This window comes from Typopeltis vanoorti, chromosome 15, assembly GCF_054136105.1.
Source record: "Typopeltis vanoorti isolate ZY-2024b chromosome 15, IOZ_Tvanoo_1.0, whole genome shotgun sequence".
Taxonomy (NCBI): Eukaryota; Metazoa; Arthropoda; class Arachnida; order Uropygi; family Thelyphonidae; genus Typopeltis; species Typopeltis vanoorti.
The window spans coordinates 57,131,543-57,144,141 of NC_143563.1; the positions used below are offsets into that span (position 1 = coordinate 57,131,543).

Sequence of the window (12,599 nt, forward strand, 5' to 3'; positions counted from 1 at the left end):
TAAGGAAGGAAGTACTGCTATCCATAGTTTTCAATAAGATCAGATACTTCATATGAAACACAGTTTCACAGTGGCATGCAAAATGAGGGCTCTAGCTGCATATATGTCAGATCTTTTAAAAGAATCTTTCAGACACAAATGCCTTATAGAAACTTTCTGTATTATGCTACTATCAGTCAATCCTGCAGACACTCATATTTTATCTGTCACTATCACTTCATTCTTGTCATAAGCCATTATATTATTATTAGCTTAATCTTCAACTGTTAATGGAGACTTTTTTTTTTTTTTTTTGGTGAGGAGAAGATAATGTTTCCACTGTGGGTTGACTTTTAAGTTCTAATTCAAAATCTCATATTCATGTTTTACCTGTGACAAAATTCTGTTTCAAAAACTGTTTATTTTCAGTTTTATGTTTTACACCTTTATAACACGTTTTGTACTAGTCTTCTACTGACAATAACCAGCTCGACTAGTGTGCTACAGTCCACCACACCACCTCCACAAACTTCATGTAAAGCAGTGGTTCTCAAACTGTGAGGCACGACACCCCCCCAAGGGGGGGGGGGTGCAAATAGCTTAAAAGGGGGTGTGGCATATTTTTCTACAAATAAAAATTAAAACTGTAATCAGTTTTAAAAATAACAACAAATGAACATGCCTAGCGATACTAGACATGTTCCATACTCTAGTGTGTCAATGATACAAGACACTGATAATCCAGTGCTTCCAATGGAGATAAAAAGCTGCCTACTTGATCAACTCTTTTGTGATGATTTTGATGAATTTTATTGGATTAAAAACCCATTCAAAAATGCACCTGGGCCATCATCTCTGAACGTAAATGAGCAAGAACAACTCATCGATCTCACTAGTGATACTTCACTGAAAAGTAAATTTAAGGAATTGTCTTTGTCAGAGTTCTGGATACATATTGGCAAGGAATTCCCAACTTGAGCCAAATAAGCATTGAAGATCCTTATTCCTTTCGCAACAATTTATTTATGTGAGAAAGGCTTTTCTGCTTTGGCAGCTATGAATCAAAGTATCGTTCAAGACTAAATATTGCTAAAGAACTTAGAGTGGCCATTTCTGATATTACACCACGTTTTGATAAACTTTGTTCTCAAAAGCAGGCCCATCCACACATTAGACTTCGACATTTAAATGTTTGATTATTGTTACAGAGAAAAATTAAATACTTGCTAGTTAAATATTGTTTCATTTCAATACATATTTTGGTTAATTGCAAGTGTTAAAATTAATTTTTATTGTAGGCCTAATATTGTGATACTTTAATTATTTTATGTCAAAAACTGTTAAATAGTATATAGAAAATACAAAATAAACTGAATAAAACGTCAAACTTAGTATGACTTCTATTTTTATAAATAAAACTGGGGGGGGACAGTGTTTTCTCTTGTCAAGTGGGGTTCAGAGGTAAAAAGTTTGACTACTGATGTAAAGCATTATGCCATGCTTTTTTTTAAAATAAAGTTTTAATTTAAAACTGTACATCATGAATAATAAACCAGATACAGAAAACAGGCAAAATGCTTACTCAAGTCAGGCTTATAATTGACATAAAGGTGGAAACTATTACATCCCCACTGGTTGTGCATGCAGTACAGTGACGATATAATAGTTTCCACCTTCACTTCATTTCAGACTTTATGTCAAAAATTTGAAATGACAGCTGTATCCAAACTAGACCCACAGGCTGATATTTAGTTATATGTAAATAATACGTATTTCACATAACTTTGTCCTCTCAGTAAAATAACTTACTTTGTGTCCTCTTTTTTTCAAAGCATTTAATAAACTATCCAGAATTAGCATTTTTCCACAGTCTTTAACCAAATCCTTGCATTTGTCCAAAGAGGGATTCAGCAGCAGGTATGGATGATTACATATTTTGCGAAGCAGCATCAGAGTATTCCTTAAATTTACTGTACAATGATTTTCCCTAAATATATCACTGAAAAAAAAAAAAAAAAGAAAAATGGAATAAGTATTAAATACTAATACTTAAAAAGTAAAGCACCAATGAAAAATAATCCTTTACTTCAACTTGCACATAATCTATATTTCTCTAGCATCAAAGTTTCTGGATTTCCCAAATTCATAAGCTTTTGTGTAAATAAAAATTTATTGATTTCTAATGTGCACCAAGATTTTCCATCCCACAAATAAAATAAAATTTCCTAATTCTCATAAAAACTTTTTATAGATAACACAAAATATAAAAAATAAAAATATTATATAAAATATTAGTTTATTCTGCAGAAATCATTATTAAAACTCCAACACGGTGTTGACTCTTTCCACATAACATATTCATGGAAAAAATTAACACAATTTTGTAGAGGAGTTAACTCAAAATTTACAGTTTATGTAAAAAGTAAATATGAATATGTAAACAATATATAACATTAATAAAAATAAAAAATGAGGTTCCTTATGAGTCAAAGCTAGATAACTAGAAGGGGATCTCCATATGGTCTTTTAAGGAATGCAGAGAACTGACTAGGGCTTCTGACCTAATATCCAATCCTCACCTCCTCATAGTGCAACCCATTAGTAGGTATCTACCTGGATACTGAAAGAATGAGAATGGGCTGATAATTGGGGATTTAACCAAACAAACAAATTGTCTCTAACCAAAATGAAACATGATGATATAACATAACAAAATGTCATGCTGGCTGGAAACACAAGTTCCTCTGCTGTTTTTATCAGGAAACCAGGGTGAAGTGAAAAGTCTGCTAATGAACAAACTTAAGATAAGTAGAATTCAAGATGGAACCATCAACATATGAGTAACAAAGGAAAAGAAACAGAACTGCCACAAAAATTACAGAATACCATGTTAACATCATTGGTATTAATGAAATAAAGGAAGCAAAAAAAGGTGAGCTTTTAAATAACAACTATAAGATATTATATTATTGTCTGACCTCCATGGGGTCAGAGACTCATCATGGGAGGTATACACTATCAGAAACAAGGCTCATCCAAACGTGCCTTAAACTGATTCAATGTGTCTACATTCACAACACACTCAGGAAATGCATTCCACTCACCAACCAATCTCATTATTCAGGTAATAATGATCAATGAAAAGGAGCAGCTGAGTATTCAACACTAAACATGAAGATAATCTTGAATGTCAGTCAATATCATGATGTGGACAAACATTAAAATGTAGAAATGGACATTGAGACTTATTTGCCTCTGACCCCAACAGAAGGTTCTACTGAGAAAGAAGGGGGAGGAATTTTTTGTCATTAGAGAGGGCAGATATGAAGAAGGAAAACTTGGTAGCAGAGTAGGAAATGAATATCAGGCAGAGAAATCTTTTCAAAAAACTACTAATACTCCTGCTGGATTTCTGATCAGGATATAGACTAGTTATTACTAATACCATGTTTCCACCCTACCTAAAAGAAGTGTGCAAATTCACACGAAGACACAAGAAACGAGAAAAGTCTCCACTAACTATGTTGCTGTTGATAATGATATCTTCATGCTGGTTCAGGGCACAAGAGTATACATAGGAGCTGAAACAGAAAGTGATCATTACAGTTTCGAGCAGGATAAAACTTAATATTATATTGATTACATTGCCAAAGTCAAGCAGCTTTCAGAAGTGAAGTGTAAACTCAATTATACAAATATTACTGGAGAAAAAAATGAAAGGATTTGAAAACAATAATGAAACCTTGAAGATTCAGTGGCAGACTAAAGAAAAAAAATGATTCAGCAACAAAGGTATATGGAGTTGTCAGAGGGTAAAACCAGTTTGTAGCCAAACAAAATTCATGGAAAAACTTTGGTAAGAATGTAGAAGATAAATATCAGGAAGATGGCAAAATGTTTTCTGGAGGATATTAAAAAAAAAGCTTAGAAATAGTGGAAAGTGAGTCAAAGGAATCAGAGAATAAAAGCAACAATAAAAACTAAAGATATTCTAGATGTCTGGAGTAATTACTCTGAAAGATTGCTAAATGAAACAAGAAGTGACAAAAATGTGGTAGAAAATATTCAAGACAAATGTAATCAGGAATACATACCAATACTTGAGGCAGAAAAAAGCAATCAAAAAATTCAAAATGTGAAATGGCAGCTGGTGTTAGATAGCATTTTCCCAGAAATGCTCAGATATGGAGGTATACAAATTTTACAGTAACTGAGCCGCATATTTCAGAAGGTCAAATTCTGAATAATTGGAGTAACCTTCATAGTGCTAATATATACAAAGGAAAAAAAAAACTGAATGAGAATTAGAGGAATTTCCTTACTAAGTGTTTTCCCAGTTCTGGGAGTGCAAGCCTACTTGAGAACAGTCCTCATGAGAAAAATAGCAGAAATGAAACTTGGATAAGAACAAACTAGGTTCAGGCCAAATAGGGGTGTCCGGATTAGATTTTCAATTTAAGACAAATAGTTGAGAAATCATTGAAATATAGCAAAGTGCCAAGAGAAAAGCTGTTCAAAATGCTACAATTGTACAGTGTGAATGGGACATTATATCAAACAATACATAATCGACATTTGAGATGCAAGTCTGCAATTAGAATTGAGGGAGGTACAAGAAGATGGTTTGAATATTCAGATGTGAGACAAGGGTGCATATTTTCTCCACTATTAGTCATCAATTATATGGATCACATTATGAAGGAAAGTGGCATTAAACTTGATATCAAAATTGGAGATGCTAATCTCAGCTGTTTAATTTAATTACATGATGTTTACTCCTAAATAAATCCAGTACAGATTTGTAGGATTCCTTAACTAAGTTGAATAACTACTGTAATAAATCTGATATGAAAATCAGCAATATAAAGATAAAAACAATAAAAATAGGAACAACATGGAACATTATTTGCATCCTCAGTCTTCCACAGCACTCCAAACTAAATCAAGACAACTACATTTTGGCTGTCCTTTGGAGACCCACAGGACAAATATCTAATCAGGCACAATTTTTTGTGAAAATGGAAAATTACATATGAACACAAATAATAGAATAAGCACAATTATTATGCCTGGGATTCAGTTGAATAAATTTATGCAAAAAAGAAAGTTAACCAAAATGTTACACTAGCTGTATACAAGACCATGTTCAAACTAATTTTAATATATAGATATAAGAACCAAGTGAGAAATGAAAGTTTATCAAGACCACAGATATGAGAGGTTTAGAGAAAAATTTGAGCAAGCAGGTGACATTAGCAGTAGAACTGTATTAAAAATGAAGATATAAAACTTAATATTATCACAAAGAATGTGTAAGCACAGCAAATCCAATTTAAAGGGTATGGCCATTTAAAAGGAGTGACAAATGAAAGATCAGCAAAACAAGTACTTGCAGCAAAAAATAAATAAATAAATAGGACATCAAATTATAGGTGTTTGATACAGTCTGGAGTGCTGTAGAAGATTTAAATTCAAGAGAGGATTAAATTGGATATACCAAAAATTTGAAATAAAACTGCTGATAAGCAGCTAATAATAACATATTTATGCATTTTAAAAAATTATGGAGACAACTACCATGTTTGAATAAAAACTTTAGTTTAATATAACTAAAATCTACATTCAACGTTTTGACCTTTATGTCAAGGTCATCTTCTGGAGCATACAACTATACACAGAAAACAAGCTACACTAGAATCAAACTGGTTTGTTAAAGATACTGACCAACCACTACAACAATTGTTGGCCTGACCTCTGGTGGAAAAAAAAAAATTATACATCAACACTAGAGTCCTATTGTTAGTGTTATCTGTTGGTTGTAGAAATACATTGGGCGCAACAAAAAGTATCTATCTATATACATATATTAACATCATGATTATACTTGTACATTCCAGCCAGATGGTATGGAATGGTTTCCAATACTAGCTGAAGATTGGTTCGAGTCCTGACTTATGCTGGATCTTATATATTAGGTAGGCTGAATGTGTTCCATCCAGATCCTTGGAATTTTCATGCCATCTTTGTTGTTGATATTTGGGTGGTTTATCAGGATTTCGCAGGCTTCCTTAAATTCCTTGATAAACCACCCAAATATACGAGTTGCCCGAGTTTGTACTACGTACTTGGACTACGTGCATTAGCTCACGCTGGTAGTCACCAATACTTTTATAGTTTACTATACTATTCGGCATGAAACTCTGATTCCAATCTTTGAGTTTCTTATTCGGTTTTAAAACAATGTGGGATTTAATAATATCCCCTTAATTTAAATAATGTTTATATCGCCGAAATGAAGCCTATTGGCTCTTTATATTTAAGTAACTTAATGGGTGCACCTTTTTGACAACTCATATAGCAGAGTATATAAGTTCTTTTCGCTATACCCCTTGGTATAAATTTGGTCTAGCTACTCACTGATGAAGCCTCAATAAAGGCTGAAACCGGTCTGGGTAATGACCTCCCACCATAATGTAATAATAGCATACATTTCCTAGGAAACGTGTTTTACATTATGTAAAATACCAAGAATAGCGATCGGAACTTTACCACCTTTGCTATGAGTTGCCCGAGTTTATACTACGTACTGGGACTATGTGCATTAGCTCATGCTAGTAGTCACCGATACTTTTATAGTTTACTATACTATATTCGGCATGAAACTCTCTGATTCCAATCTTTGAGTTACTTATTCGGTTTTAAAACAATGTGAGATTTAATAATATCCCCTTAATTTCAATAATGTTTATATCGCCAAAATGAAGCCTATTGGCTCTTTATATTCAAGTATAAAACTAGTGTTTATATCAGTAATGAATATAACTGCTGTGGATCCATTTCCACTCTTTAATTCAAACACCTCAGCCTGCACAAACTGATGGATATTCTACTTATAGATATTCATTTGATTGAGGCCTATATTCTATCATTAATCCTTTGAACCTGAATAAAGCTGTTTAATATTTCATATCTATTAGCCCCACATTATCTTCAATTATACAAATTGAATTGGTGTCATTCGAATGAGGACCCACTTTTATTATACAGTCATACCCTGAAATTACATGGTAGGTGGGACCAACAAAAAGCACGTAAGTCGAATTCGCGTAACTCGAGGTATAATTTTGCATGTAATTTATATATACAAACATATAAAATATTAGTTAATTGGGCACAAAGATTTACCAAAACACCTATATTTTTTTAGAAATATAATCATAATTATAGTTTTTCATACATAAAAAAAAGAAAGTTATTTCGATGTCAACAGTTTCATAAAATCTAAAAGATTCGTCTGATGGCATAATGTCTTTTTCTTGTCATGCAAAATTTCTTCATAGCAAGCTAATGATTTTTTTTATTCCTTACCTTGTGGCTACAATTTGTTCCTCATTAGAATCTATGTCCTCCAAAATCTGCAAACCTTTCTTTTATGATTGTCCTTACTGTGGATTCCTGTAGATCGAACTTCTTTATTAGCTCACAAATTTTCATTCCGCCTTCAAAATCCTTAATAATGCTAAGTTTTGTTTCCAAAGTCAACGTTTTTCTTTTCTTGCTAGCTGTAGAAGAATCGGACTTGCTTCCTTTGGATGACATTATTATTTTTTATGTGATAAAATTTTTATCAAGAACATAACATTAAACAATTGCAAAGATTTGTAGACTATAAAAATCGTGTATGAATGGAGACCACGCGAAACATGTCAGTGCTTGTTCACAGCATGTGTTGACACTGGCGAATGCGGCCAGCGCCGGAAAGACACAACTAGTGGTGAGGCATGAAGAGAATATGTACATATAAGAAACCGCGTAACTCTGGATTCGTGTAAGTCGGCATATGACTGTGTGTATATATATATATATATATATTTTTTTTTTCTCTGAATTATTATTCCAACATGCTGTGGCCAAATTTCACAGAACTAAACATAGCAACACAACATCAATCAGATACTATGTTTAGTGTTCATCTGTGAGACATATGCTTACGAAATAGAAGATTCAGGTTTTTCCACTCTATTCTAATTTCACATATGATTATTTGTCGATATCTAATATATTTAGATGACAATGCACAGCTGGAAGATTCCCATAATTTCCCCACAACAGTTAAACAATTCCTTGTTATTTATTCCGTTATCAAGGATTACTCTCTTATTTGATTATTATATCTTTACTTACTCTATAAATGTTGGATCAATTCCTTTACCATTTCTCAGTTTAGGAGAATTTAATTCAGATTCTTCCTTTTCTTCCTAGATGGTAAAAATCATAATATTACATTTTGAAAAACAGATATGATTAAAAAAAAAACATTCAGCAATACTAAGCAATAAGTTATTAATGCAATACTTTTATTTATTAAAAATAAGCAAAACACATTTTAAAGGTTGCTGTTTTCTAAGAAATCTAAAAGAAAGCAACAGCTTTCCAAATAAAAAAAAATAATAAAGATATAAATAAATAACATAAAAATAAGGTACATAATCTCTGCAGTCAGAAGTAAAATATTCAAAAAAAAAATAACAGAATGAGGAATATTTGTTGTATAAATTATAGTATACGAACCAATTCTTCTTTTTCTTATTGTTTTCATAGTCCACAAAGCACCATCAAGTAGATATCAGAAAATATTCCTCACAGAAATCTTCCACTCAGTCCTAGAATGACACTTTGCTTTCAGCAAGTAAAAAAGACCTGCTCAATTTTTTATTATTTGTCCCAGTGCATGTTCTTGAAGGACATGCACTGGGGACAGTTAGATCTGCTGATATGACCAAGCTGATGAGTTGTTTCCTTTGAATCTTAGTTGGGACGTTATCTCTTGGACTGATGAAACAACTGATTCTTTGTCTTACTTCAAAATTTGTGACATGATCAGTATATGGTATCTTTAAGTCATTTAATAGCACCTAATTTCAAATGCTAGCAACCTCTTTTTATCTTCTTTTAGGAAGGTCCTAAAACTTCTATATAGAAGTACTAAATTAACTAGTGGGTCCATAAAGCATAGCCTGTTTGTAAGTGTAAGTTTGTTATCAGTCCATAGTGGTTTTAGTTTTTGGAGTGCTGTTGTTGCGTTTGCAATTTTTGTTCTAACATCCTGTCTTGATCTTCCATCTTTATTAAAGATATTACCTAGGTATTTAAACTGATCAACTTCTTCTATGGGTGTACCCTGGAGTTGGATTTTTTCAGTTTCTGTCACAGAATTTCCTTCTTGATCAGAAGCACAGATATTTGTCATTATTTCTGATTTTTTGGCTTATGGTTAAGTCATATTTTTTAAGAGTATGAGCTAACTTTGTGGTGATTTCCTGAAGAACTAATTTGGAGATCAATATTATCAGCAAACTTTAAATGGTTTATTCTCCTTCCTCTTACAGGCATTCCAACATCACAGTTGTCCATGGATTTTTACAACATATTCAAGGAAGAAGTTAAATAACATTGGTGATAATTTGCATCCATGTCTTACCCCATGCTTAACTGGAAAGGGAGTGCTATAATTCTCCTTGATTTCAACCATCATTTCAGAAGAGGAGGGATTCAATCAGTTGTATTATTTTGTTATCTATTCCATAATATTGCAGAATTCTCCAAAGGGTATCATGCCAAATAGAATCAAAGGCTTTCTATAGGTAAATAAAATTATGGTACATTACTTTATTATGTTATATGTATTTGTCTCCAATGATATGGAGGATAAGTATATGGTTAATTGTATGCCTTGTCTGTTCTTTCTAAATCCAGTCTGGAAGTCTGAAAAAGTGGATTCCATTTTTGTTTCAATACATGACAGTAAGATGTCCAAAAACATTTTGCTTGGATGGTTGATGAGGCAAACTGTCCTAAAATTATTGCACTTTTTGTCATTTCCTTTTTTGTGGAATGGGAATAACTATGCACCAATCTTGTGCTGGATCTCAGTGTTCCACACTCCTGCTGGCAAATTTTGTGAAGTGTACTAACAATAGGTTCACCTCTTCTTTAAGTTCTGATGGAATATTGTCACTTCCTGCTGTTTTTGATCTTAAGATATCTCTTTCTACTTCACTAAATAAAGGATAATAATTTTTACCACTGGGACAATTCCCTTTTAATCTTGTTGGTTCAAGCTATCATCATATGGCAGTATCTGACAAAAGCAATGTATAATTGCATGCCAATAAGCGAGTCAATACAGTACATGGAGGATAAGTATATGGTTAATTGTATGCCTTGTCTGTTCTTTCTAAATCCAGTCTGGAAGTCTGAAAAAGTGGATTCCATTTTTGTTTCAATACATGACAGTAAGATGCCCAAAAACATTTTGCTTGGATGGTTGATGAGGCAAACTGTCCTAAATTTGTGTGAAATCAAGCAAGCTGTGCTGGAAAAGGTAAAAGATAGTTGGTGGTGATCGGATCCATGAAGAGTATAAAGTGCAGGCTAGAAAGGTGACAAGCATAGTAAAGAAAGAAAAGGTGCAGTATGAGAGGAGATTGGCAGATCAGGCCAAGGTTAACTCCAGAGAATTTTTCTGCTATATGGCAAGCAAGAGAAAAAAGAATTATAGCAGGTTGACAATGGTGGATTCGCAGCAGAATAATAGCTGAAAAGGATATAATGGAATTACTGAATGAGCACTTTATCAGCGTATATCATACTGGTGTCAAAGATGCTGTGCAATATATAGAAGGGAGGCAAGTGTTAGGAGAATTGAAAGTGAAAGAATCAGAGGTGTATCAGGTGTTGGTTGGCTTGGATGTTAATAAGGCTGTGGGACTGGATGACATATCACACATGTTCTTAAGGAATGTGCACCACAGTTGGCTATGCCCTTAACTTGGTTATTTAATGAAAGTCTTGCAATGGGTAGGGTTCCTAAGGAGTGGAAAGAAGACAAAATAGTACCACTCCACAGGCAAGGTTCTGAGGACAGAAGTCTCCAATTATAGACAAGTCTGTATAACTGCAGTTGTGGTCAAGATGTTGGAGAGATTGATTAGGAATAGAATACAGGATTGGGTTGATGGACATAGCATTCTTTATGATGGTCAGCATGGATTTGTAAAGGGTAGGTCCTATTTTAGCAATTTACTTGTATATTATGATAAGGTAACAAATGTGTTAGATAAGGGAGAATCATATACAGTGATATTGTTGGACTCTGTAAAAGCATTTGATAGATTACCACATGATAAGTTGGTGTACAAGCTGCAGAGGATAGGAATAGATAATATATTAGCTAGATGTATTGAAGATTGGCTCTCTGAATGATATCAGCAGATTGTGTATGAGGGAGTAGTGTCTCAAAAAAAAGGAGGGTAACCAGTGGTGTGTCCCAGGATTCTGTTCTTAGGCCCCTGCTGTTTAACTTGTTTGTAAACAATATATCATGTAGACTGACTGGAGATATTCAGTTGTTTGCTAATGATGCAAAGTTGAGAAGAATTATAAGTAGCATTACCGATGTTAATTCCCTTCAGAAAGATTTGAATAAACTTTTTACTTGGACAAAGGAGTGGGGTTGTAGTTTTAATATCAATAAGTGCAAGGTGTTGCATTTTGGAGTGCCAAAATATAAGTCTGTGTACTATATCGATGGTGCTGTACTGCAGGAAGTGGATGAGATTAGAGATTTTGGAGATGGTTGACAGTAGACTGAAGTTTAGAGGCCGTATTGCTAATGTTGCAAAGTCTGCACATCATAGTGTGCTATGATAAGAAGTACTCTAACAAGTAGGGAAAAGGAAGTGTTTGTGCCACTGTATAAAGCAATGGTCACCTGGTTTTCAGTGTGATGTGTAGACATTGGATAGAGTCTAGAGACGAGTGACTAAGACAATACCAGGGGGTCTCTGGACTGCTGGCTATGGAGAGGTTGAAAAAAATGTCAATTGCAGAGTTTGGTGGATAGGAGGGAGGCATTTAAGTTAGTGAGAGAATTTTATCAGATTAATCCAGATGAGATTATAAAAAGAGCAGAAGGAAGGGGGGGGGGGGGAAACCAAAGGTCATCCCTAGAGTTATGTAAGAGTGTGGTGAAGAGGGGTGTGAGGAGTAGATTTTTTTACATGGAGAGTTGTCAGTGAATGGAACGCATTACCAAAATGTCTTGTTAATGCAAGGGTGTTAAAGATTTTAAGAGTCAATATGATAAATATGTTGTCAGTTGAATGAACTTCCCACGATGAGTCTGCCAACTCCATGGAGGGTGTAATAATAATAATACATGAACAGTTTATTTAAGGGCCTTCATAGCTCATTCAGTATAGATGAAGCCTTTTGGTCAAAAAGACTTGGTTCAATTCCCATAGTTGACATGAGGAACATTTATCCGATCTCTTTTGACTAAAGATAAGTTAGCCAATCTCATATGGAGGTAGAAGGTTTTTCGTCCCTCAGAACAAGCAAAAGGACAGAGGAGAAAAGGGGGGGGAACCCATACAAATATTATTAATATTTTAATTGAATAATGATACCATTCATCTTTCAATATTTTTTCACGATCAGTAATATCTGTTCCACCCTCATCCTCAATTATCCAGCTTTTACGAACAAAAGACTTTATTAATTTCTTAATTATTTGGTATGCTGTTATAAAATTTATTCTTATAAAGATTATCTTCAAT

General features: G+C 33.6%; 1 protein-coding gene across 4 annotated transcripts in view; it reads right to left on the minus strand.

Annotated features, from left to right (window-relative positions):
* Window positions 1-12,599, minus strand: part of LOC150098782 (lymphoid-specific helicase-like) — a 310,277-nt gene that overhangs the window by 44,751 nt on the left and 252,927 nt on the right. For all 4 annotated transcript variants that reach the window (XM_090404891.1, XM_090404888.1, XM_090404889.1 and 1 more), the window contains 2 exons: window positions 8,164-8,237; window positions 1,789-1,978 (listed from right to left, as the gene is read on the minus strand). In XM_090404891.1, coding sequence (XP_090261017.1) covers window positions 1,789-1,978; window positions 8,164-8,237 — 264 coding nt within the window. The remainder of the gene's footprint in view (window positions 1-1,788; window positions 1,979-8,163; window positions 8,238-12,599) is intronic.